This window comes from Sander lucioperca, chromosome 21 (genome assembly GCF_008315115.2).
Source record: "Sander lucioperca isolate FBNREF2018 chromosome 21, SLUC_FBN_1.2, whole genome shotgun sequence".
Taxonomy (NCBI): domain Eukaryota; kingdom Metazoa; phylum Chordata; class Actinopteri; order Perciformes; family Percidae; genus Sander; species Sander lucioperca.
This window is the reverse complement of record NC_050193.1, coordinates 23,943,419-23,967,253: the sequence shown is the minus strand read 5'-3', so window position 1 is coordinate 23,967,253 and position 23,835 is coordinate 23,943,419. Positions and strand designations below refer to the sequence as shown.

At 41.1% G+C, this 23,835-nt stretch overlaps 1 protein-coding gene across 2 annotated transcripts in view; it reads left to right on the top strand.

The window, feature by feature from the left end:
• Window positions 1-13,053: 13,053 nt before the first annotated feature.
• syt3 (synaptotagmin III) overlaps window positions 13,054-23,835 on the top strand; it is a 34,464-nt gene continuing 23,682 nt past the window's right edge. Inside the window, exons 1-3 of one of the 2 annotated variants that reach the window (XM_031318925.2) lie at window positions 13,054-13,383; window positions 19,766-20,118; window positions 22,421-22,697. In XM_031318925.2, the coding sequence (XP_031174785.1) occupies window positions 22,547-22,697 (151 nt within the window). In that variant the 5' untranslated portion in view covers window positions 13,054-13,383; window positions 19,766-20,118; window positions 22,421-22,546. Of the gene's footprint in view, window positions 13,384-19,765; window positions 20,119-22,272; window positions 22,698-23,835 lie in introns of both variants that reach the window. The other variant, XM_031318924.2, reaches the window with a different exon arrangement.

The following is a 23,835-nucleotide window of genomic DNA, read 5'->3' as shown; positions in this document are numbered from 1 at the left end:
TACTGCTAATGGTCAATACTTACACATCACATTTTTTGCTTTCTGGTACAGAAGAAAACTAGCTTGGTGTTCTCTTGTTCTCCAGCAGAGGGAGCTAAACGATCAGCAGCACAACCCTCAGCAGGCCTGTCTTGAGGAGAAATATGCACGCTGGGGTGGCAGCATAATGGGAAAATGTCTTTATTCCCTCATCTCTCATGTGGTGACAGGCAGAACTTAAGGTTGCCATGGAGAGAGCTGCTGAAACGGGGCCATAATTAACAGAGCCACAGAACTTGGTTCAATGACTCATTACATTTCGAGAAGTTAATGAGGAAATCACATAGCTCCTCGAAGGCAAATGACTCCGTATGTGTATAATGTGTACATGTGATGAATGTTTGAAGTCACATCATGAGGTGACTATTACTGTACACTGCTGCAGCTGGTCCTGCAGGGCTAGTGATGAGCATGTGATCTGCCCCCGTGCAGTCTAGCCGAGAACTGTATGTGTGAGTGTGTGTGTGTGTGTGTGTGTGTGTGTGTGTGTGTGTGTGTGTGTGTGTGTGTTTGAGTCTGTTGAGAGAATGATTCACCTCCTTGTCAGGGAGACACAAAACATATGAACATTTTCTCAGGTTGTCATACACAATCATAAAGGATACTCTCCAGCTCCTTGCTCCAGATGTACTTTGACGTCTCTCTGTCTCTCTCTCTTTTCCTCAAATCTTCTCTCTCTTTCTCTCCGTCTCTTTCCTCTTGCTCTCTATAAGCTGCCCTGGGGAGGCTCCTGTCACAGCTAAGGGCCAACAGTGGACCTGCCCAGGGGTCAAAAACACAGGACAAGCTGCCCAACCACCTGTAGACCTGCCAAGAGCACTTAAGCACAAACCGTCTCTCACAATTTGTCTCAAGGATGTCTGGAAAATCCTACTTGACTCTCTTGCTTAAACAACACTAAGGCTCCCCCTGGAAATTCAGAGGCAAGGTAGCGGTTAGAATGCCAAAGGTGCACAAGAGAAGAGCTGGGTACAGAGAGTAAGCAGACTTAAGGCCACACCACAGACTGCCTTGGGCCAGGGTTGCAGCCCTTGAGCCCCATCCTGCAGGGGCCAGACTCATCTGCACCAGGCAACTGGGTCAACCCGAGACAGGTAAGACCGCCTCATTCGACCTCTGAATGTAAATGCATGCTTTTCATTCTAAACTGCCCAAAAATAATGAGCAATCAAGAAAATGGTTATTCTCGCATTTCAATTAGCCTAATTAAAGAGAGGGCAGCGGGCTACTCAGAAGAATGGCAAGCACTACAGTGTGTATTTGTAGGTGTATGTGTGTGTACAAAGAGAGAGAGAGAGAGAGAGAGAGAGAGAGAGAGAGAGAGAGAGAGAGAGAGAGAGAGAGAGAGAGAGAGAGAGACTCTCCAAGGGGTTTAGCTGAAACACTGCATCAGCAGTCAGAATGAGAAATTAACCATTTGCTTTCTTCCCTTCACAGCCTGAAGCAGATACACAATCTGGTCAGCATACTGGCTGCCAGAGAAGATGCAGAATCACACAGCGTCTCCATCATTGTATCATCAATCATTCATACAGGTATCTCTGTGGTCTGAATTGTTCAGTTATTGAGTTCATGTATTAATACTTATCGGTGTGCTTATCTCTAACTGTCAAATGTGGTATCTGTTCATGTTTTCTTTTATAGTATGGATGTGAAGGAGCAGCTGGCAGTTAAACAGTTAAGCGTAAGTTCAGGCACCCAGTCTGACAGTGAGAGCCAGATGGTCATGTAGAGCACTTACAGTGACAAGGTCCTACACAGCTCCCCCTGCTGGCTCGCTCACACACACACACACACACACACACACACACACACACACACACACACACACACACACACACACACACACACACCTCATTTGCATGCAAACGCACACATGACTCTCTAGCAGATAACGGATTCCCAGGTCATTTACCCATCTATTTCCCTCCCTCCCTCTTCCTCAACTCTTTTCCCGTTCTCTCACTTCCTCGCTCCTCCTCTTTTCATTTCCCTCGGTCTCAGTCTGATGGCCAGAGTTAATTGGCTGCTGTCTAATTGCTGCTCATTAGCTTGTGTAACCAAACATGTGAGACGTAGCAAACAAAACTTTCTTCTGGCTCTCGTTTGGCTCTGCACTGTGTTTTTGCAATTCCCATTACAAGTCATCCCCCCCTCCCACTCCCTTGTGGCTTTCTGCACATTACCTGTCTTTGTTTGCCGTTTCATCTTTTCATTTGTCGCTTCACTCACCCTGCACTGCAAAAACATTTAAAAGGCAGAGATGAGTAAGTTCAATGCCAAACCCAACAAACACAAAATCTTCACATTTTATGATGGCATGGCATAAACAAAATTGAAATTCAACAAAATGTCCATCTATCTAATGTCAAACTGTTTGCAGTGTAATCTTTTGCCACTGTGTTTTCTTTCCCCGCATATAATATGCACACAAGCTCATACGCATACACACAGGAAAAGGCATATGTCACACATCATAAAAATCCTCATAATGCACACAAACACCCACCCACATGTGCAGACACACATCAGAAAGGCCAGCCTCCTCGCCCACAACCGTTGGCATTTGGCAGAGTCTCTATATTTGGGTAGTGCCCCTCCCATAAGCCCAGCCTTCTCAGCTCCCCTCCCTATTTAATCTATCTCAGAAAAACCTCGGGGGTTTAATTCCTTTCTCAAGGCAAAGTGCTTTGCTGGCATGGCAGCCAAATCCATACACAAGGAGAGCATCGAGCTTTAAAGTGGACATCTCAACAGCGGAGCAGTTTAGTCAGAGAGACGTGAAATATAGACCATAGTGTGTCACTGTAGAACAATAAAAAAGAACAGAAATTGGTCTAGAGCTGCTGCTGTCCTCGGGGGATGTGGACGACTGTGGTAAGAAACGCTGGAAAGAGTGAGGAGAATTACACAACACTTGTAAATTCACACACGTACACAGACAGACACACACACACATACCCACTAGCAAACCGTGTGATTTGCCAAGAAAATTATTTACTACTCAGGAGCAGGCCCTAAATGATTAGATTAGTCTCCTGGCTCCTTGGCTCCTGTAGCGCCAAAGACAGGATGGAATGAGACATTACTAACGTTAGAGACACAATGCAAGTAAATATGTTCAGAAAAAAAGGAAGAAAGACAAAAAGAAAGACGTGTACATCTCAAAATATCACTAAAATTTGCTTCACCAACCCCCACCAGTTAGTCAGACCCTTTTTTTCCCACCATACAAACTGATATTTGCAGCCCCCAAATATTCATAACTGAGACAAAAATAATCGTCCAATCAGAGAATAAGAGGCATGCAGAGATCTCTCCTTGCTCCAAGAGGTCCACTAAACTAATCATCAATTAAATTAGTAGTTAAATTCAGTTCAAGTAAATGCAAGTTTGATAAACATCTACTCAAACAGAAGATAGGCGTATGCACCCAGAGTTTAAAGCAGCTATAAATTGTTATTTTTATAATAAGGTATCAAATGACGGTGAAAGGGATTGCTTGTATTGATGAACCTACAGAGTCCTGTTTGTGAATACCTGACTCCAGAATTATCAAATCTGCAGCTCCACTTGGCTTTATGGCAGTTTAGAGTGAGTTTCAGCTCATTCTTTAGCTGTCCGGCCCACAACTTTACTGCTCTCATAGTGTCGTTTTCGACCACAGCAGGTGGCTGTTCCATTGGAAAAGCTTGAAAGACTAGCCAGATATTTCCCTGAGGAGTTAATTAGACTGAAAACAGACCTACAAGAGAGTGAATATTGGACTTACATTCATCAGGTGGACACAAACATGACTCCAAATGAATGATAAGGTTGCTCTGTAAATGCTGGAATTGAAAATAATCGACTGTTTCCTAACACATTTGCCATATCAACTTAAAATGGCAAGTGTTCACTTGTTTCTTCTGTCCCCAAATGGCCCGAAAATCTGTTATATAAAAAAAAAAAGAGTTAATGTTCAACTTGCATTAACCCTTGTGTTGTCTTCCCGTCAACCATGAAAAAAAACACTTTTGTTGTTCCTATCTCAATGTTTCAGTCACTTTTTTCAAAGTTTAGTATTTTACATTTTAGTGTTTTTTTTCATTGCTTTGGTCACTTTTTTCAACATTTTAAATCACTTTTTCTGACGTTTGTTTTCCGCTTTTTCCCAATGTTTTTGTCAGTTTTTCAATGTTTTGGGTGCTTATTTTTGCTGTTTTTGACGGGTTTTTTTCAGTTTTGACCGTTTTTTTTCATCCTTTTTTTGTTGTTGCTTTTTTAACGTTTTGTCGTGGTTTTTGTTTTTGTTTTTTTTTACATTTTCGGCGCTTTATCGACATCCCATATTTTCTGATATAGAAAAACTTTGAAAACGGGTCAAATTTGACCCGAGGACAACATGAGGGTTAACTGAGTTTTTTTGGTCACTTGGGGGCAGCAAAGCAAACTTGCTAGCAAACTGGTTTATTTACACATCCAGCGGTTCCAGAGCAACAGCATTCATTTGGGAGTGGGTTTCTGGCAAATGTGAATGCAATATTCACTCTCCTTTTAGCTCTGTTTTTCTTTCAACCAACTCCTTAGACAAATATCTTGTCTAAGATATATATATGGTCTAATGTCTTTTTAGCTCCTAAATGCTCTATCTCTGTCCGTTTACGGTGTAGTGCACCTCTTTTCACTGAGAACAGCTGACACACTATTAGAGTCGTGAGAGCGAGCCAAAACAATAAAGTTGTAGGCCAAAAAACCAAAACAGTGCTAAAGAGCTAAATGTTGCTATAAAGCTCTGTAGAGCTAAGAGGAAATGCAAAGTTGGGTGATAAATGCCTGTGGGCTCATTGCTATGAGAAACCCCTTTCATATGCAAGCACTCATGCATTCCACTGATAACATAAAAAAAAAATACATTTTAGCCATTTGCTGAAATGCTGAAATAAATAGAACAAATAGGGGTACAAAATATACAAAAGAATACACAAATTATAGAAATGCTTGAAATTCCAGGATAAAAAGGTACATTGTGAGTCTATGTTCAAGCTTTTCAGCTCTCTTCAGATCCCTTATTGAGGCTGTTCCAACATTTTTAGGAACTCAATGCTGCTTCACCAAATGTCCAACTTGGACAGAAATTTCAAAAATGCAAGCCTCTCTCTTTACCCATCACATAGAAAATCCAGTTTTGACAGTTCTAAGAAAGAGTACACTGTCTCACACTCAGCTATGCCAGGAAGCAGTTGGTTGCTCCACAACTGCAGCCCCCTTGACCTGAAAGTAGCAGCTTGTGTAAGTGTCTTCTTAAAACCTCAGACACTAGCTGCTGCCACTGGGGTTCACCAGAGGACTTTGAGGTTCCTGACCTTAACACATACTGCATACGGGGCCGGTCCAAACTGCTCCAGGCTAAGGGCAGGGAGGTTGGAAAACCCCCCAAAGAGCGTGGCCGAGAGACTGGACTGACCTCACTGAGTTTGCTGGAGGGGTGACTGTGCTGGCTGGTGATGCTACAGAGAGGAGAGGCTACCGAGTCTTCCTCCACTGAAGGTATCAGGAGTGTCAGGAGAAAGAAAATATAAATAATAAATTAGGTAAAAGAAGCAAATGGAATGATGAGAAATTAAAGTGGGTGATGCCAGTGGCTGATGGGTGACGAAGACAATGAAGAGCAGCAGAAGAAAGACAGAGATACAGCTAGAAAGAGGAAAAGAGAGAGAGAGGTGGGCGATTGGTCCTATGAGAGAGTTGTCATGGTAACAAGTGATCATGATGAGGTTGTGAATGATCAGGAAAGACTTTTGGAAAGAAAGTGCAAATACATACAGATGATACATAATTACATCAGACATGAAATGCCAATACAGGACGTGATGGGAACTAATTCAAAAGTTAAGTTTTACAGTTAAGTTTTAAACTTTAGATTTAACCAACCACTATTTAATTTACTGTGGATTAAGCTGAAGTACAGCTAATCACCTCTATTGGGAAATATTGTTTCATTAAATAATCAATAGTTTCATTAAGTGGGCTCTTTGTGGTACTCTTTATTGCAAAATCAGACATTATTACATTAGTAAACATGTTTTGTCTTAAATAGAGTTAGGCCTACAGGTTGCATGCAGTGTCCATAGTGTGAGCAGAATGCCTTTCTAAACTCTCCCCACACCTGCTGCCACACCGATTATATGTCGCTAACCCTCCTACACACACCTTAGTTTTCTATAGTTTACACTTAATAGTTCCTATTCTCCTCATTGCGTTTGACCTTTTGAACTTATGCACATTGCACATACATAAGCAAACAAACAGATACATGATGACACATAGCTTTTGTTTTATACATTATAGTCATAGTTAATTTAGTATTGTTGGCAGTATGTTGGTTTCTCTTTGTAGAAACACACAGTTAGGTAACTTCTGTACAGTCACACGTTAGTTTGTCTTCAGATAAGTTTGTCTCTAGTCGTTCTAATTTCTATTTCTTTGAGTTACCAGTGCTGCGGGTGCCGCTGCTGGAGGGACATCTTGTCAGGCCAGAGTAAAACATGCAGCCCCTAAAGTATAGCTTTTAAATACAGGAAGTGGCCAATCAGAATGTACCAAGTGCCCGCCACATCATAGGGGGATTGGGATGTCTAGTTTAGAGTTTTTGTTTATTTCTTCACTATATTAGTTTGTTTGTGCTTTTGTTTTGGGTTAAGTGCTAAAATAGCTATACCGATGAACTAACTGTTCTGCTTTTTTTATTTGTAGTTTAGGTAGTACTGGTTTGTCTTTGTGACCTCCATTGATTCCAAAAAATAGTATATAGTATGTTCCTCTTTGTGTTCAGTTTGTTAGTTTGGTCCGTTCAGTTTTGTTCATTATATGTTCATTATATGTTATTTTAGCATAGCCTGAGTTATGTTCTGCTTAGTAGAACTTTGTGGCATATTTTGTTTGTGTTTGCTTCATTTTTGCCACCTGTGACTCCTTATACCTCACAGTCCCACTTGGCATGGCGCAATCACACCACAATTCACTTCACATTTTTTTTACAAACTACGAGGCGAGATGCATTAAGTTTCAAGTTTTATTTGTATATGTTAGATTAACGCAGGGTCAACCCTACAATGAAATGTTTTTGGCAAGAGAACGGGTCAGCTCAGCAATAAAAAGCACTAGTCGCCGTAATAAGAGCATAAAAGATAAAATAGGATGAAATCCAAATAATACATACATTAAAGTGACAATAACACGATAAAGTAACAAAAGCATAGCAAAAAGAGCAAGTACAAAGTAAATCAACTCAAGTTTGCTGAGTTGACTCAGAGCTCTCGTCAGTGCAGCCATTTTCACAGCGCGCTAAATTCCTGTATGCCATGGATGCCATACACAAAATTCCACAATCCCTAAAAATTTCACACCAACACTGCCTCCTTGACATTACATTAATATAATGAATGCATTAATGATATTAAATAAGCAAGTATGTTTGTTTCCCATGCACTTCCAATTTGGACACCAACTATTTGGTCACTTTGGACCTATTTATCTCATGATAAGACAAACCCTTCACATACTTGCAAAAGGAGGACAAAAAGATGGGACAAGGATGTTGTTGCCTGCCACAACCAAACATAGCAAGGTAGCCGATCTGGCAGCTTGTTTTCTCTAGCTGTCTCTTGCTGAAACATGCAGCTGTTTACCAACCGACTAATATTCCCTAACCTTTATCTGTTTGCTGCTTACTGTTGTCTTATGCATATTTGTATTCTTTTGCTGCTGCTATTTTGCTTTGCCTGTTTTTCTTACTGCTTGGTAATATTTGTTGTCACACATAATGCTTGGTATGAGTGTATGTAAGTAGTGGATGTATTGGAAATGGATGTGTGCTGCTGTATTTTAAACTTCTGACATTTCTCTTTTAGCCCCTACCACCTTCCCTCAAGGGGCGTTGCCTTTTGCCAGGTCACCATTATAAATAAGACCTTAGTGTAGAGTCCAGTGCTATCTAACCTATACAAACCATGGCCAGAGTTACTAAAGTAAAACTCTGTTGGTCAGAAATACATTTTTGCCTGGCCTTAACTCTTTGTTAGACAGCACCTTGTCTTTGTTTTGCCACAGGACTTTGTTTGGAAGAAGTTAAATTATTACTACCTATGTTCTGTTTTGTTGGTGCTTCTGAGAAAGTAAAACATAGTGAGCTATGGGCAACTTTGAATGTCTGTCCCTTTTGGCAAGACAAGACAGAGCAGACAGACAGACAGACAGACAGACAGACAGACAGACAGACAGACAGACAGACAGACTACTGCTTCTTTAGTGATGTCTGTGTCTGTCTCCTCTGTCTTGCCTTGCCAAGAGGGACAACCCCCCCTCTTCCTCTGGTGAGAGACATAGTGTTGAGTATGAGTATGTGTTGAGCACATGGCTGAATTATAGGAGAAAAGTATGCAGAAAGGTATGAAAATGTACCCCAACAAAAAAGGCAACTGGTTGAACATATTAAATGGTTTGTAGTCAGCCTCAATGGGTTATTAATCTCTTGGCGATAATGGCAGTACATATTAGCAGTTCCAAACGACGACACAGATGACAAACCTGCAAAAGAGTGAAGTCAGAGAAGAGGATGAGTGGACTCACTATTGCTAGTGATTGTGGGACAGAAAGCAGGTCTCAATGCACAAGAGGCTATCAGTACCTACCAATGTATATAAAGGGTAAATCCTGACCTGCATGTTGGGTTGATGTAGGTGGTACCTGCTCAAAATGTGAGGGCTTTGGAGAACTTATTAGGTTTACCCATAGCACCTGGAGCTCACATTATAAAAATGTCTTGATTTTCAATGCATGGCTTCATCTTGGTTGCATTCATCCTTTATGTTACAATGATTTGTCATGGATCTCTGTGTATAATCCACTGTCTCTCTATTATATGTCTATCAGTGATTTTTTTAAAACCTTTTTCTTGCTCAACAGAAGAGTTGGAAGTGAAAGAAGAGTAACAGAAGATGAAGAGTAGAAACAGCCAGGCTCCAGTGCACACAGGCCGACAAACCTGTCCGCACTGACCCTGATGGGGTGAGGTAATACAGTGAGATACAATCAAGGACCCCAAAGGGCTCCCTGAGGAACATCACATTAAAAACAACCACTTGGATACAATGTCTAAAACATATTCCCGATCATCATCTCATTACGGAAGCGTATTGCATTCACCATAGAAAAAAAAAATTAGACACCTTATCACCCAACACATATGATATATGTGAATGGTGATTTAAGCAAACCTGGATTTAGGGAGTAAGCTCATCATGATGTCTCAACCTTTTTATTGACAATGCATTTTGCACCTTACTTATACTTCAAAAGAAAAACAGAAAACCAGCTCCTTTAAGATAACAACAGGTGTCAGCTTGAGCTGCCAAGGATCTTTACAGAAACCTCCTAGTGCAACAACACCAAACAACTAAAAGACACCAATCGTTTTTTAGCCTTTAAGGCAGTGCATCCATCAGGCAATGGAAATGCAAAATTAGTAAACCTTTACTTCTGTTTAGTTTTGAAAAACTGTGATTTGAACAATCCAATGCATTAGAAGAGCCATCATAATTACTAGACAATTCACAAGTGTTGTTGAGAGACTTGTTGGTTGTTGACCATTGTTACCTTAACAATAAACCTGGTCCTCTGTTTTCGGGTCGAAGATCTATTTACTGTATATATATATATATATATACATGCAAGAGGAAGTTCAGGACACAAGAGGCCATAACACTATATAACACTGGCAATTATCTGGCACCCTGCTCTGGCAATTAAGATATATAAATATAATTTGTAACCAGAAACTGTCAAACTTGCTTTTATCAACAACATATTAAAATATGTTATTATGCGGTCAATGTGATTCATTTTTCCTAATGTTATTCTTAAAAACATTAAATTAAGATGTTGACTCATTTTGCCTTATCAAGTTAACACCCATGGTTAGTCACTCTTAATCTCGCTCTGTGGGCTCTTCTCCCCTCCAGCATCTCTCGGTCTACTTTATTTAATATGTCTGCACATGTGCTATGTTTAGATGCATAGCTACTCAAAGTGCTTTATAGTATGCATGTGTGAAAGCAAGTTCCTCAGTGTGTTTTGTGTGCACTTGTAAGAGCGGATAATTTGCCCCATATACAAGATGTATTGTAATGCCAGCGCCTGTTTCAGAGAAAACAAGGTCTCTGGTCTGACAGTAGCTTCTGCCGCCGGCCGAGGTTTGAGTTCTCTCTTCTCTCAATCCCATTTGTTTAACTCTCTCCTCTCCTCTCCTCTCCTCTCCTCTCCTCTCCTCTCCTCTCCTCTCCTCTCCTCTATTTGCATCCCTGTCCTCTTCTGTTATGTGTCTCAGCCTATCTCTGTGCTCCGCTGTGACAGTTAACAGAGGTCACTGTTTACTCTCATTTATCAGTCAATCATAACCAGCTGCAGGGTTCCAAACACAGCTATTTTTCCATCCTCCATAATTCTTTTACCATTGCTGTTTCCAGAACAGTGACAAAGACAATGACAAATACTTATCTGGTGTTGATTCATTACACTACGTAGGATAAGTTTTTTTTATTTGATATTATTTCTCAGGGAAATATGTGATGACTGAAAAGATATTATTTTTGTCAGTGTGACAAGTTATTATGGGGTTGGGAATACATTATTATGTGGTCAGTGTAATAAACTCTTGAGAATTAGGATTTTGTCCATTTGGTAAATTGGTAGATATAAGGAGTGACAAGATCTTATTACTATGTCAGTGTGATAAAATCTCTGATGGAGATCACTAAATGCTTAGCAGGAACAATAGTCTTGAATGCTCTCTTAATGTGACCCTTTTTAGATGTGGATTCCAAACGTTTTTTCTAAATCTTGACAGTCTTAATTGTCGCCCTCCATTATTATAGTAAAAAGCACAAAATCAAATTTGGATTCACTTAAGCTGAGGTAATTCAAGTGCCCCCTCCAGCCTTATTTGCCAAACCCATCTGATTGCCTTAATTAGCATTTTTATGAATAAATAAAAGTTTAATCAGAGCTGTTTTTTACAAAGTGTGCACTTAGAATAGTTTTTGAGGCAAATGCATGTAGAATTTCCATACCAAAGTTTAGAATAAGACATGAATGCTCTCTGTGCTGTGTGCCCCATTAGGTCTTGTTTGGGCACAGTCTGTGGGAATGATTAATTCATCAGTGTGCTATCTTCAAATGAAGTGAAGGTGCCTGCCTCTATCTTGACAACAGAACTCACAGTAGGAGGACGTCCTTTTGGACTAAAGTGATAAATTCACAAGCTTCCTGTTTAACCACACAACCACTGACTATTTTTTTCAGTGCATTTGAACAACAGGACATGCAAACAAGTAATTTGAAGAAAGGAAGGGAATCGATGATTGTCGATCCTGAAAAACTCAGCTATACATCATACAGAAAACAAGAGTCAAAAGCACACACTGTTCACCGTGTTCATTTATTATGAGCAGGCCCATATGCAATGAACATCTTGAGGGGCAGAGGTATGACTTGCCTTACATAACTGCTAAAGTTGGCACTGTCTCAGCAGCAAGCAGAGTAGAGAGAGACCCTAATGCGGGGGTTCACACATGTTCAACTCATTAACCCGAAGGATTACACACTTCTTATTAGACAATCTTTTTATTATATTGTCTGTTAGATTTGATGATATTTTTGTTGATGGATGAGATTTGATACAGAACTGGACATCTGGATATCAAAACTACATTCCTACATTCTTTCACTGGTTGATGTACAGATTCAATTATAATTGAATTACAGTTTTCTTCGTTTTGTTGGGCGAGTCCCCTCTGGGAACAAATCAAGGACCCCAAAGGGCTCCCTGAGGAACATCACATTAAAAACAACCACTTGGATACAATGTCTAAAACATATTCCCGATCATCCGCGGAGGGTCCTCATTACGGAAGCGTATTGCATTCACCATAGAAAAAAAAAAATTAGACACCTTATCTCGTAATTACGAGATCCTGATCTCGTAATATTGAGAAAAGATCTCCTAATTATGAGATTCTGATGTAATATTGAGAAAAGATCTCGTAATTTTGAGAAAAGATCGCGTAATTACGAGATAAAGTGTCTAATTTTTTTTTTCTATGGTGAATGCAATACGCTTCCGTAAATATGCTTCCGTACCTCATTATCCTACCGATGATGTTACCATAAAACACAGAAACATTTTTATGTGCCCCCTCTCTGCTTATATGAGGCCTGCCGGAATATCATAATCTAATCACGACTCTAATCTTTCTAACTAGATCGTGGCCTCTGTATACCTCAGCTGCTCTTCTCATTGAGGTTTCCATGGTGCCCACACGCACACAGACACACACACAGACACACACACACACACACACACACACACACACACACACACACACACACACACACACACACACACACACGCGCTAGAGCCATGTCCTTCTTTGGCTCAGAGCCGAACATTGGCCCTCCATTCCATCTCTGCTCTCCACTGCCTGACATCCAAGCAACACCTCCTCCTCACACTCCCCCATCCCCACCTCCACTTCCACCTCCTCCTCCTCTCATCCCAGGGATGCTACCATAAGAAGGAGGAACATTTTATGTAGCCCCACAATCCACCCACCACCACCACCTCTCCAGGGGTATCTAGAGGAGTATTATTATCTAATCACAGTTTTAATAAGATCAAACAAGATCCCGGGCCCTTCTAACCAACCCATGTGCCCTCCAGGCTGAAAGGGCCATTATCCTCCACACTATTACCCCCCCCCCCCAAACACAAACACCCCAGCACACACCGCCTCGCCCTCTCTGGCGTTCTCGCTACATGCCCCACATACATCAGCATGTCTTTAGCAGTGGCCGGGCTGTACAGGCAGTGAATGGAGAGACAGAGTATTAGTATTCAGAGCACAGGGAGGAAAAAAGGAGAAGGAGTGAGCGAGCAAGAGTGAGAGGGAGGGGATAGTGAAATAGAGAGGAGGAAAAATCACAAGGAGGGGGGAAAATATAAAAGAGGAACACAGGAAACGGGAGGGAAAATCGGGGAGGGAAGTATCATATTGTTCATTTCTCTCTCAGTCTGCCATCCCGGTTGCGGGGCTGACTGCTCGGTGCGTCTTCGAGAGAGAGAGAGAGAGAGAGAGAGAGAGAGAGAGAGAGAGAGAGAGAGAGAGAGAGAGAGAGAGAGAGAGAGAGGAGGCGGTGGACAGCGCGAAAGAGGGCGGAATGCCCCTTTACAAGCGTCGCATCTGACTAAAACAGCGGAGAAGCTCGTAAATCGGAAATTGGACAGAGGGAGATTTCTGCAACGCCAAGGTAGGAAGATATCCCCTTCGTTACTCCTGTAACCAGCATGCATTCGGGTCTGTAATATCTGCGATGTGTGCGTTCTTCGCATCATATCTCTTTGATCCTGCATCCCGCACTGGGCTCTGCTGAATATGCCCTAAATCTAGCAGCATGTGTCTGTTTTCTATAAATAGTTAATGTAGCCTATATTATTTGTGCATCAACCAGGCTCTTCTATATTGCATTCTGCCTTAGGTAGATATGTTTTGAGCATATAGTGGGATGCATGTTGTGTGGAGGCAGTCTGTACAGGCTATGTAGGCTGTACTAGCCTCTACAACAGATAAAAGGCTCGTATCTGTATCACAACTGTATCAATGGCAGCTATCCTCACTGATGATGATCATTTAACTTTTTTCTCCACGCAAACGCTATTAGATATAAAATGAACAGACAGTAAGGGTGCGCGCACGAGCACGCAGAAAACACACAGAAGACAGGTTGACGTGCGTAAGACGTGCGTAATTCGCCCTCCACCCCACCCACACCCGCACCCCACCCCACTCCCCCCTACCATCAAAGGCACAGTTGCGCTGGCTTGCCACAGAGAACCATATTTATGCAAATGGTAAAAAAAACAACCATTGAGACACACTGACTCACCGACTCCGAAATAGCGGTAGGTGAAAAATGAAGTGAGGGCGGCTGTGTGTGTGTTTGTGTGTGTGTGTGTGTGTGTGTGTGTGTGTGTGTGTGTGTGTGTGTGTGTGTGTGTGTGTGTGTGTGTGTGTGTGTGTGTGTGTGTGTGTGATTACACTCCTTGTCTGTAAATAGGTCCCGCTCTGCAGCTACACTGGCTGTGCAAGAGACAGGAAGAGCAGCACCAATATCCCAGGGTTCCTGGCTGGCCACTTGCTCACTATTTCCTGCCCCATATAGACAATTTAGACACTTGCTCCAACAGGCCCACAGTGGTGAAAAGGTGTGATAGCCTGAACAGCGACCTTTGATATGTGTGAATGTGGGAGAGAAATAGAGATAAAAGGAGACTGCGTGTCTGCTTGGATGTAAAGGGGGGTTTGATTGCATGTTTATAGAGATATATGGTCTTAAGCAGATATTAAGGCCCACTCTCCCCCACCTTATGTTATTTATTTGCTGAAAGGGTGTTCAGGAGCTGAAAGGGTGTCCAGGAGCTATTATAGGAACAACCTCAAAGCTGAGGCTCGGCAAAGCTATTACCTCTAGTCAATAGACATTAATATCCCCACGCTCAATCTTGGCCTTATACGGCGCTGTCTCTGTCCTGGCGAAACACAGTAATGCTCCACTGGAGTAACCAAAAAGATGTGTTGTAGTAGCCCTATCTGTTTACCCCGGTGCATCAATCTGTCACAGCCGAATGAGCAGAGAGGAGCGATGATAGCATTGTCTCAGGCAGACAACGCTGTGGCCTCGAAAAGAAGTGATGCAAAACAAAAAGGAGGATATGCCAGCGCCGGTGGGGAGAGGTCATGACCTCTATGAATCAGGGATAGTTCTGACAAATGGCGGATGATCTAAGGATACATGAGTACATCGATTTGAGATGGTACCCAACATGATACAGCCCAGCAGGGTACAGCAGAGCAGACAGCATCAAAGTCTGGAACAGAGCCATTCGCCAGTCTGTAGAGAAATGACACATTATTAAAGGAAATACTCTTACTGTAATGCAAAAATTGGCGTTAACACGCAGACATGGGAATTGTGAAATTCACTTAAACTCTTAAGCAAATTTGCAGACAAACAAAAAAACAACAAAAGAATCAGGGCAAGGATGAGAGTTTCAATAAAAAGATGACTTCCAGGTAAAGATGAAAACAAAAGAAAGAGCGTGATAGTAGATATGAGGACTTGAAAGCAGGTTCAATGAGATCCGACTGAAACATCCTATTAGGTATATCCAATGGATTAATCTCCTTTGGCTACAGAAGCATTATGTTCTCCCACAAAAAAGGGTCTGACTGTTCTCAATTTATAAAGGTGTTATAAAGGTGTTCAGTTTCTCCCCATAAAAATTGTTATTCATTTTAGCAATAAACAGTAATTCCTATTAGAGAGAGGAGGTGAGACTGAAAAAGACTTTTATTAAGGGAATAAGGATATGATTTTAAATTAAATTCAGAAGAACCTCAAGGTACTACTACTACTACTACTACTTTTATTACTGTTCCCACTGCTAATAATATTGATCCAGTTGCATCTGAACTGGAAAAGCTACGATTGTAGCAGACTCACATTTCACGTATTTTACAAAGACAAACATAATTGGACTAGAAAATGAAATCCCAAATGATGATATGGGGTTGCAATAGATCACAGGTTTGTGGTAAGCATCTGAATGTCTTCTACTTCTTATTCAGCAGACAGCAGCGTTTCAAATGCCTTATCACTGTAATTCCCAAACCCAGCTGAGGTGTGTGATTTATCCCACGGAGACAGATTGCACATACAGATTTCAGATTTCACTCGCACGCTCTAACATGATCCTTGTTACTGAAAAACCTGCCCCCTGGGTTTTATCAAATTCACATTCGCCCTGCTCGAGGAGTTTGTTTGTAGCTGTTCGGTGAAATTTCTGAGCAAGAGAGAAAACCACTGGAATTCTTGTTTGAGAAGTCCTGAGCCAACAAAATAAGAAATCCAATACAACTACTCTAAAAGAAAAAGTGAGGGGGTGTATTCAATACTAGATAAATATTTATTGGTTGTATACCCCAGCAATAAGAAATGGGAGTACTGTGTCGAGATTTCTTCCTCACATTTTGGATGTGCTTCCTCACTCAAATTTATATTGTGTTTGTTGGATTTTTCTTTCTCAGCTCTCTGTGCACTTGAGGGATGCTCCAAATGTGTCCTTCCAGTGCAAATACAAGAATGATCCCTTCATTATAAGGGGATACAAATATAAACGCCTCATCTGCTTCATCGCCTGTAAGCTAGATTGAGGATGTTACGGCTGGAGTGAGCCATTAAAAATGAGACATTTAGCTGATGCTCTTATCCTTAGTGATTAACAGGAAGGGCTGGCCAAGGGCTCAGTGTCTTACTCAAGGACACCTGTGTAGGGCTAAACTCGTCCTCCTCTTTCTTTTTTGGGCACTAATGCAGATGTGATTCACTGATGTGATTGGACAGGATCTCTGTATACTGATTCTCCCTTTTCCGTAGTGTGATTATACTGTGACCTTGCATGCCGTCATGTCTTCTCAGCCCAATTGGACAATGACCTCACTAGTCGACTGGGATCTCATTTATAAAACTGTGCGTAGGATCCTTACTAAAAGTGTATGTATGCCCAAAAGCCCAAAATGGCGTACGGCAAAAATAAATCAGATTTATAAAACCGTGTGTACGCACAACTGTAAGCAATGTTCCCTTTATAAATCACAGATTACCCACAAGTGTGCGTACGTGAATCAGCCTCTTATCCCCCCCTGTACACGCCCATTTTTAACCATAAATAGTCAATGCAAAGCACCTCATGAATGCTGATCAGTATGTTATTGTTGTTCTTTACGCAGAATCATGACGACTGGCGGGGAAAAAGCAAAAAACTTCTCAGACGCTCGGGAATTGCTGCAAATTGAATTATAATTTCTGATGTATAGACTACCTGTATTAATAATACCTTCCAAAACAGCAGGCATTACGGCACTCAGGGACAGCTTCGAAATACCAGCCCTATATGATAAGATTTAACAGAACTATATATTATATCCAAACAAGCCTTAGCGATAAAGTTGAAGATTATATATAATAATTATATAAAACACACAGCTGTCTGACATTTCCCTCTGCAAACATCCGGTTGCCCCCAGAGTGGCGTGGACCTGTATTTGGACCGGGATGGCACGGTTCCGGCACGTTGCTCTCTCTACTGGACCCAATTCAGTAAATAGATCCAAGAGCACAGCTTTAGGGAACTTAAATCGGCATATTAGCCAGTCATCGTCATGGTCCCTGAAGCCTCTTTCTCTCCTGTTTCTTCCATTGGCGTAGTCCTCCTGCAGGGCCAGCAGTGCCATCATGCAGCATTACGCACAGGGGCCACCACAGTATTTATATGTTTACAACAAGTTGTGATTGTTAACACATTGCCAAAATCACAGCATCAACTAGTGGTATCCCTAACCCCGAGATACAATTTGAAGATGAAAGTCTCAGGGAAACACACTTTTCTTCATGCAGGTTTGGTCACGAACAGTATTAAAGTTCGGACTGATAACGAGGACATTAAGTGTAATGATTGCACAGAAGCTTAACGGCTGTATTTTCAGGCTTTGACATTTGATGATATATGCACAGTATTAAAGACAGATATTTAGTTATTTACACTGTGTTCTGAGGTTATCTAATGCTAGGGTATTTGATGCTATCCTGTATTCCATGGAGTCCGGCCATCTCCTCTTCCTGCGCTCCGTAGTGGACAATGTGACGGTGAGACAGCGCCGATTAAATATTAAGAACTAATTTTGATTTAAGATTTTAGTTGGATTTTACAAGGTGTTTATGGAACAAGTATCACTCAGTACAAGCGCAAATAACACTGCTGGATTTAATCTTTATGATAACGTGGATGATATATGGAGTGAAGAAATGTGCGTGAAACATCAATACTTGAAAATATTAAGAGTTATAGTTATTAATCGTTATTCCCACATTTACTTTCTGCAGTCTGACTTCAGTTCACCACCTCACCATCTACGTCCCCGAAATGTGTGTACGCAGAGTTTGCGTGGAGGAATGCACATTCTCCCGTCAATTTAGTTTTTAATAAATAACAACCTTTGCATGGAAAGTGGCATACGACATTTTCAGCCCCATTTTGTGCATACACCACGTTTATAAATGAGACCCCAGGTCTGTGTTGTGGTGTATTTGTTCCCTGAGAGTATTGATCCCAGGCAGAACAGCAGTCAATGGAGCGTCTGTGGGAGGTTTAGTGTTGCTCTGTACACTACAGTAGGAATGTGCGTCTCTGGGCATAGCGATATCTGAGTGGAATGATTCGTCAACATGTTTCCGAAGGCATATTTATCCCTGAATAACTAGCCTCTGTAAATATTTAGCTTGTTGTAAATTGCATCCCCAAACCCTTTATTACCATTGTTGCTGTGTCACCCCTCGCCGCCAGCTTCCTATGTTTTTTTTCTGCCCTTCTTTGTTCTCTTTTTTGTCTGTCTGGCCCTCAATTTAATGTCAGCATCTCTTATATCCCTCTTCCTCTGTCTTGCTACACAATCGTTCTTTCTGTCTGTCTCCTCAATTTCTTCTTTGCCTCTCCCTCCCTCCTGATGCTCTCACTGGCATTTGAGGCAGCAAGTTTTGCGCCAGACAGCCATTCCTCAGATTGCGATATCCTGGGTTTTAAAGTCACTCAGACAGATTTACTATCTTAATGGGAGAGAGTGTTTTCGAGGGGGGGGGTATAGGATGTAAGGTCTGGATGGCGTTTTGACTCGCTAATTTCTGACTCATTTTTCAGCAATAGGCTGAGCTGAGATGGACAGATAAATAGACTCTGCATTATCTAAGCTTTTTTTTTTTAGATTGACAGACTATCCTAATGTGACAATCAGCTTCTCAAAAGAGACAGTGACAGAGGGCTAACAAGGGAAACGTGTGTATCTGTCTTTAAGAGGAGAGGGAGAAAACTGGAAAGGGAGTGGATCCATGTCTTGTTTCGGAACTTGTTCAGAGTGAAATATGTCTTTGCCTAATGCAGTAATTGATTGATTGATGGATGGTAGACAGATGGACATGTAAGGAGTACTTTGCTAGGGAGGTGCCACTCAATGCACAAAGACTGACGCTGACATTTCCCAGAACAACATACATCAAATGATCAATAGTCCTTCCCCTGTCCGTCCAGGCACCTTGTTTGAGAAATAGGTCCACTGCATCACAAGGACAAATCAGCTCGGTGGAAAAGGGAGCTGACCTCTCTCCATGAACATTGTTTTGCCAGTGATTTATTTTCCAACCACATCACAACTTGTACAAGATGTTTGGAAAGACATATTCAATACCAGGGTTTTTGCAATGGATCTGTATTATTAGACACAACTTTGCATAGATTCTTTCAGTCAGAGTCCCTGGAGACTCGCAGAGTGTGAGAAACTGGAGTTGGGGCATTGACCTGCTTTTATTTAGACAGAATAAGTTCAAAAATAAAGACAGTATATTAAAGAAGTCTAGTTTCTCTTGGAAGAAAGGACAAGGAGTACAGGCAGTCAGACTTAATACATGGAATTATACCCCAATCTGATGTTTTAGGAGATTTTGTAGTCCTCCAAACCTTGGTGAGGTTTTACAGTTTATTGGTGTCTCTTCACCTTATTGACTGATTCTAATTGTTTTCCAGGGGATGTCGAAGAGCTTCAAAAGAGTCTCCACAAATCCGACAGTGGGTTCAAATCCATGCTGATGTGTTGGCGAGACTACGAAAAAATGCTGCATTCCAGTTGGAGCTAGATGACTAAGAGCTCAACTCTTTTCACAACTTGAAGACAAGAAAAAAAAGGCTACTTGCCTACAGGCTCCCGTTTGTGGTCTTGGAAACATTAGGAAAATAACAAGCTAAAGGTTATGCATGTACTGCAGGCATAACTCCGCATTCCCCAGCCAAATCTATTTGCAAAGTAAATTTTACATGTAGAGTGTCTTCACTCTGGCTTGCAAATTCAACATGGCCCAAAACCTCAAGAGTCAATAAAGGTAAAAACACATAAACCATATCTTTATGACATATTGCTTTAATTTGTTTTGCTTCTTCAGTACAACAGATCTATGTGAAGCTAATCTGTCTCTATCTGAGGTAGCTGGTGGTTCTTCCAGGCAATAGATTGAATATGTTGAATAATTAAAAAAAAAAAAAAAAAAGCTTAAAAATAAAAGAGAAACCACTACTCCACCACTACTTCTTCACTCTCACAGTGTTTGTAGTTCCTTCATCATATTTGTGTTTTAGGGATTCATCACACAGCTCATAATTATCTAAATTGCTCTGTAATTACAGTAAAGAGTGTTTTGCTTTGAAATATAACATGTTTCAGGATGATTGACCCATTGGTCAGTTTTAGACACCAAAATCATCACTGTTTCCCCTGGAGATCATTGCCAGTACGGTTCCTTGTAATTAAGTATGCACCAGGTTGAGTGAGTACTGAAGCATCTGGCATTATTCAAAGTAAGAAGATTGGCATTAAAGGAATAGAAATTGAAAATTAGGCTTTTACGCATAGTGTGTCCATTTTTACATTTTGAAAATACAATAGTAACTCAGTACAGTCATTGTAACTAGGTTTATTTTTGGATACACTATTTTAGCTGCACAAAGTCACCCATCAATTACCTCCTTCACTTCCTAAAAGGGGGGGGGGGGTAAATATATCCTACATAATTCAAAACTGGGTTTATTTATTTATAGTATATTTAAACGTGCATTAGGTGATACTTTCGATATTAACATTAATTAAATGAAATGAAATGTGAAAGGGTTGCTAGTGCCGAACCCACTAAGACTCAACACCTCTGAACAACTTTGCAGCTCCACATAGCTTTCAGCTACTTTTTAATTTGATTCAAAATACTATATTCATACCTCAAAGGTAGGTTAAGGCTCATTAAGTAACTGGTATAGTTCTTCTGGCCACACATGGTGATTTTATTTGCCCAGAAGCCTTCTGCTGCCACCCCTTTTGCAATGGAGATAAATGGAAATTATTTTTTGGTCTTCAAAGCATTGAACATGTAATGTTTAACAAATTGCAATAGCAATGTGCCCTTGCAGAATGTAAGCCCTGGTAAATTTTTTTATTTTTATCTAACCTTTATTTAACCAGGATAGTCTCATTGAGATATAAAATCTCTTTTTCAAGAGAGACCTGGCCAAGATAGCAGAACAAGTTTGTTACATATAAAAACAATTTACAATCACAAAACAATCACAAAAGAGGCAAAGACATCTCAAGTACCATTAGTTAAAACATTTGCACGTGTGGATGGACTCATGTTCTATGGTTTTAACATAACCTTTAAAATCATTTAAGGAAATTAGACACTGTAGTTTGAGTGTTTTCTGTAGGTCATTCCAAGTAGAAGGTGCAGCAAACATGAAAGCCTTTTTAAACAACTCTGTCCGGGCTTGAGGTACATTCAATGAAATAGTGTTCTGGGACCGTAAACCATAAGTACTCTGTGTAAAAGAAAGAAATTCAGATATGTAACATGGGAGCCTGCCTAAAATGCCTTTGTATATGAACATATAAAGGTGAGTAAGCCGGCGATTTGACAGAGAGGGCAAATTTACTGTGGAGTAAAGTATACAGTGATGAGTGAGGGGTCTGCAATTTGAAATGAACCTTAAAGCTCCATGATACACAGCATCCAACATGAGGCTAATCTACAGACCTCGCTGTCAACAGTTTTCTTTTCTGGCAGTATTCTCTACCAAACATTTAAAAAAACAATTACCAACAGTAAGGCCTGTGGTATGTGGTAGCGGCAGTGAGGCTAATAAATAGATACATGATAAGTAAATAGTGAAGATATATTTCTTCATAATATGGCTGAACTTTTAATGTGACTTTTGCCAATTTCAACACAAATCTTCCAGACTTTAGAATTTTGCTGTAGTTTTTTTTCTCACTTCTTACATGATGCCAATTCTCTAGTATCACTCTTCATAGTGTATGCTAAAGTGATATTATGTAGCACCAGAGCCAATGATCTATCAGGGACACAGTGATGGTTTTGGCATCAGTGTTCTCACTTAATGGGTAAGGTGACCAATCTGCCAAAAACTTGATTTGTACACTTTTATGTCCCTACATTCACATTGCCATTTTTCTCTCCCTATATCTCTTCCAGGGAAAGTGAGAGGGGTGGGTGTCGCTCAGTAATACATGGGCACGTCAGTCTGGTCTCTGTGATCCAGACCAAGGCACCCTGCAGAGCCCCTCGTGTTCTTCCTTTATTGCCACTGGCCCCTCAACTTCCGCTGCCTCCTCTTTCTCAGTTCACACCTTGCAAAAGGTGGACGGGCCAACCCTCTACTTACCCGGGCGCCGTCCGATAGGCGAGGGCGGCGAGGGCTGCGCTGTCATTGGCTGACTGCTGGTGAGAGTGCGATGCGGATTGGAGGATGTCGGGGGACTGGGATGAAGACCTGTGTAAGAAGGCGCTGGTGTTGGTGGAGGAGCTGTGCTTCAACTCCCCGAGAGGTTACAGCCAGAGTGAACGCTGCCAGGAGTTCAGCTACCTGCTGAGAGGTCGCAACAGACAGCTGGATCCAGGTAACTGACACACCAGGAGCTTCTCATGAATCTATTTTACAACGTCTGCATTTGTCAAGACTGACTCCTTGAGTATAAAGGAAGCTTTTCTCCCGTTTGCTCTCAGAGGATTCAACAGTTTATAACAAGACTAAGGCTGCATTCAATAACCGCCTACCTTCCTAGCAGTACTTATTGATTTGGCCAAAATGTAGCATGTAGTATGCAGTCTGCAAACAAAAATCTCTGGATGTCGTACTGATTAGGAAATAATCTAAAATATACATCGGACCAAACTACCTTGCCTACTGTGTCCCACAATGTGGGGCCTAAGATTGTTATTTCCGGTGACTACTTATATTACTGTTGTGCTCATGACAAATAAAGAACTTTGAACCTTGAACAATGCAAAGTGCTGGAACGCCCATGCACTGGAACTGGAAACCAACTGAGCCTGGCCTGGCATTCTGCAAAATAAATAAATTTAACGGTTTCATTCTGCATACTACAGACAAACGCAGTGTGCATTATGCAGTATGCTGTATGAAGTACATACTTGGTGTGTTTGCATGCTTACATTTGCTAATTAGCAGTAAGCACAAACTACAGCTAAAACTAATGGGATTGTCTTTAGTTTTGCAGGTATTTGATCATAAACCAAAGTATTATATATACTGACGATGGTGCTAGCTGAAAAGTCTGGGAACCACCAAAGCGATTACATTTCAACCAGAGGGAGACATGAATGTCCGTACAAAATTTGATGGCAAACCATCTAATAGACAGACCAACATTGCCATCCCTAGAGCCATGCCACAGTGAAATTTGCTTCACCCTGCCTTAAAGCAATACTTCAACCAAAAGGTACCCCTGTAGTATCAAACGCTTTGAAAGGTGGTTTGTATAAATTGGTAGTTTCCTCCTTCACACAGAATAGAGGCTGTGGTCAGCTTGATTAATACTAGTTAAAATGGACTCCAATCATAACAACCTTTTACAATAGAAATAACAGACACCTTTCAAGCCTACAAGGCAGAAAAGGTGAAAGAAAAGAAAAGATTTTGGGAATTGCTTTGAGTAACTGATCACCCTCTCAAAAGGAATTCTGTTAATATGGGCTCCAAAGATTTTTAGTATCCCATTATGGTCTAAATCAGGC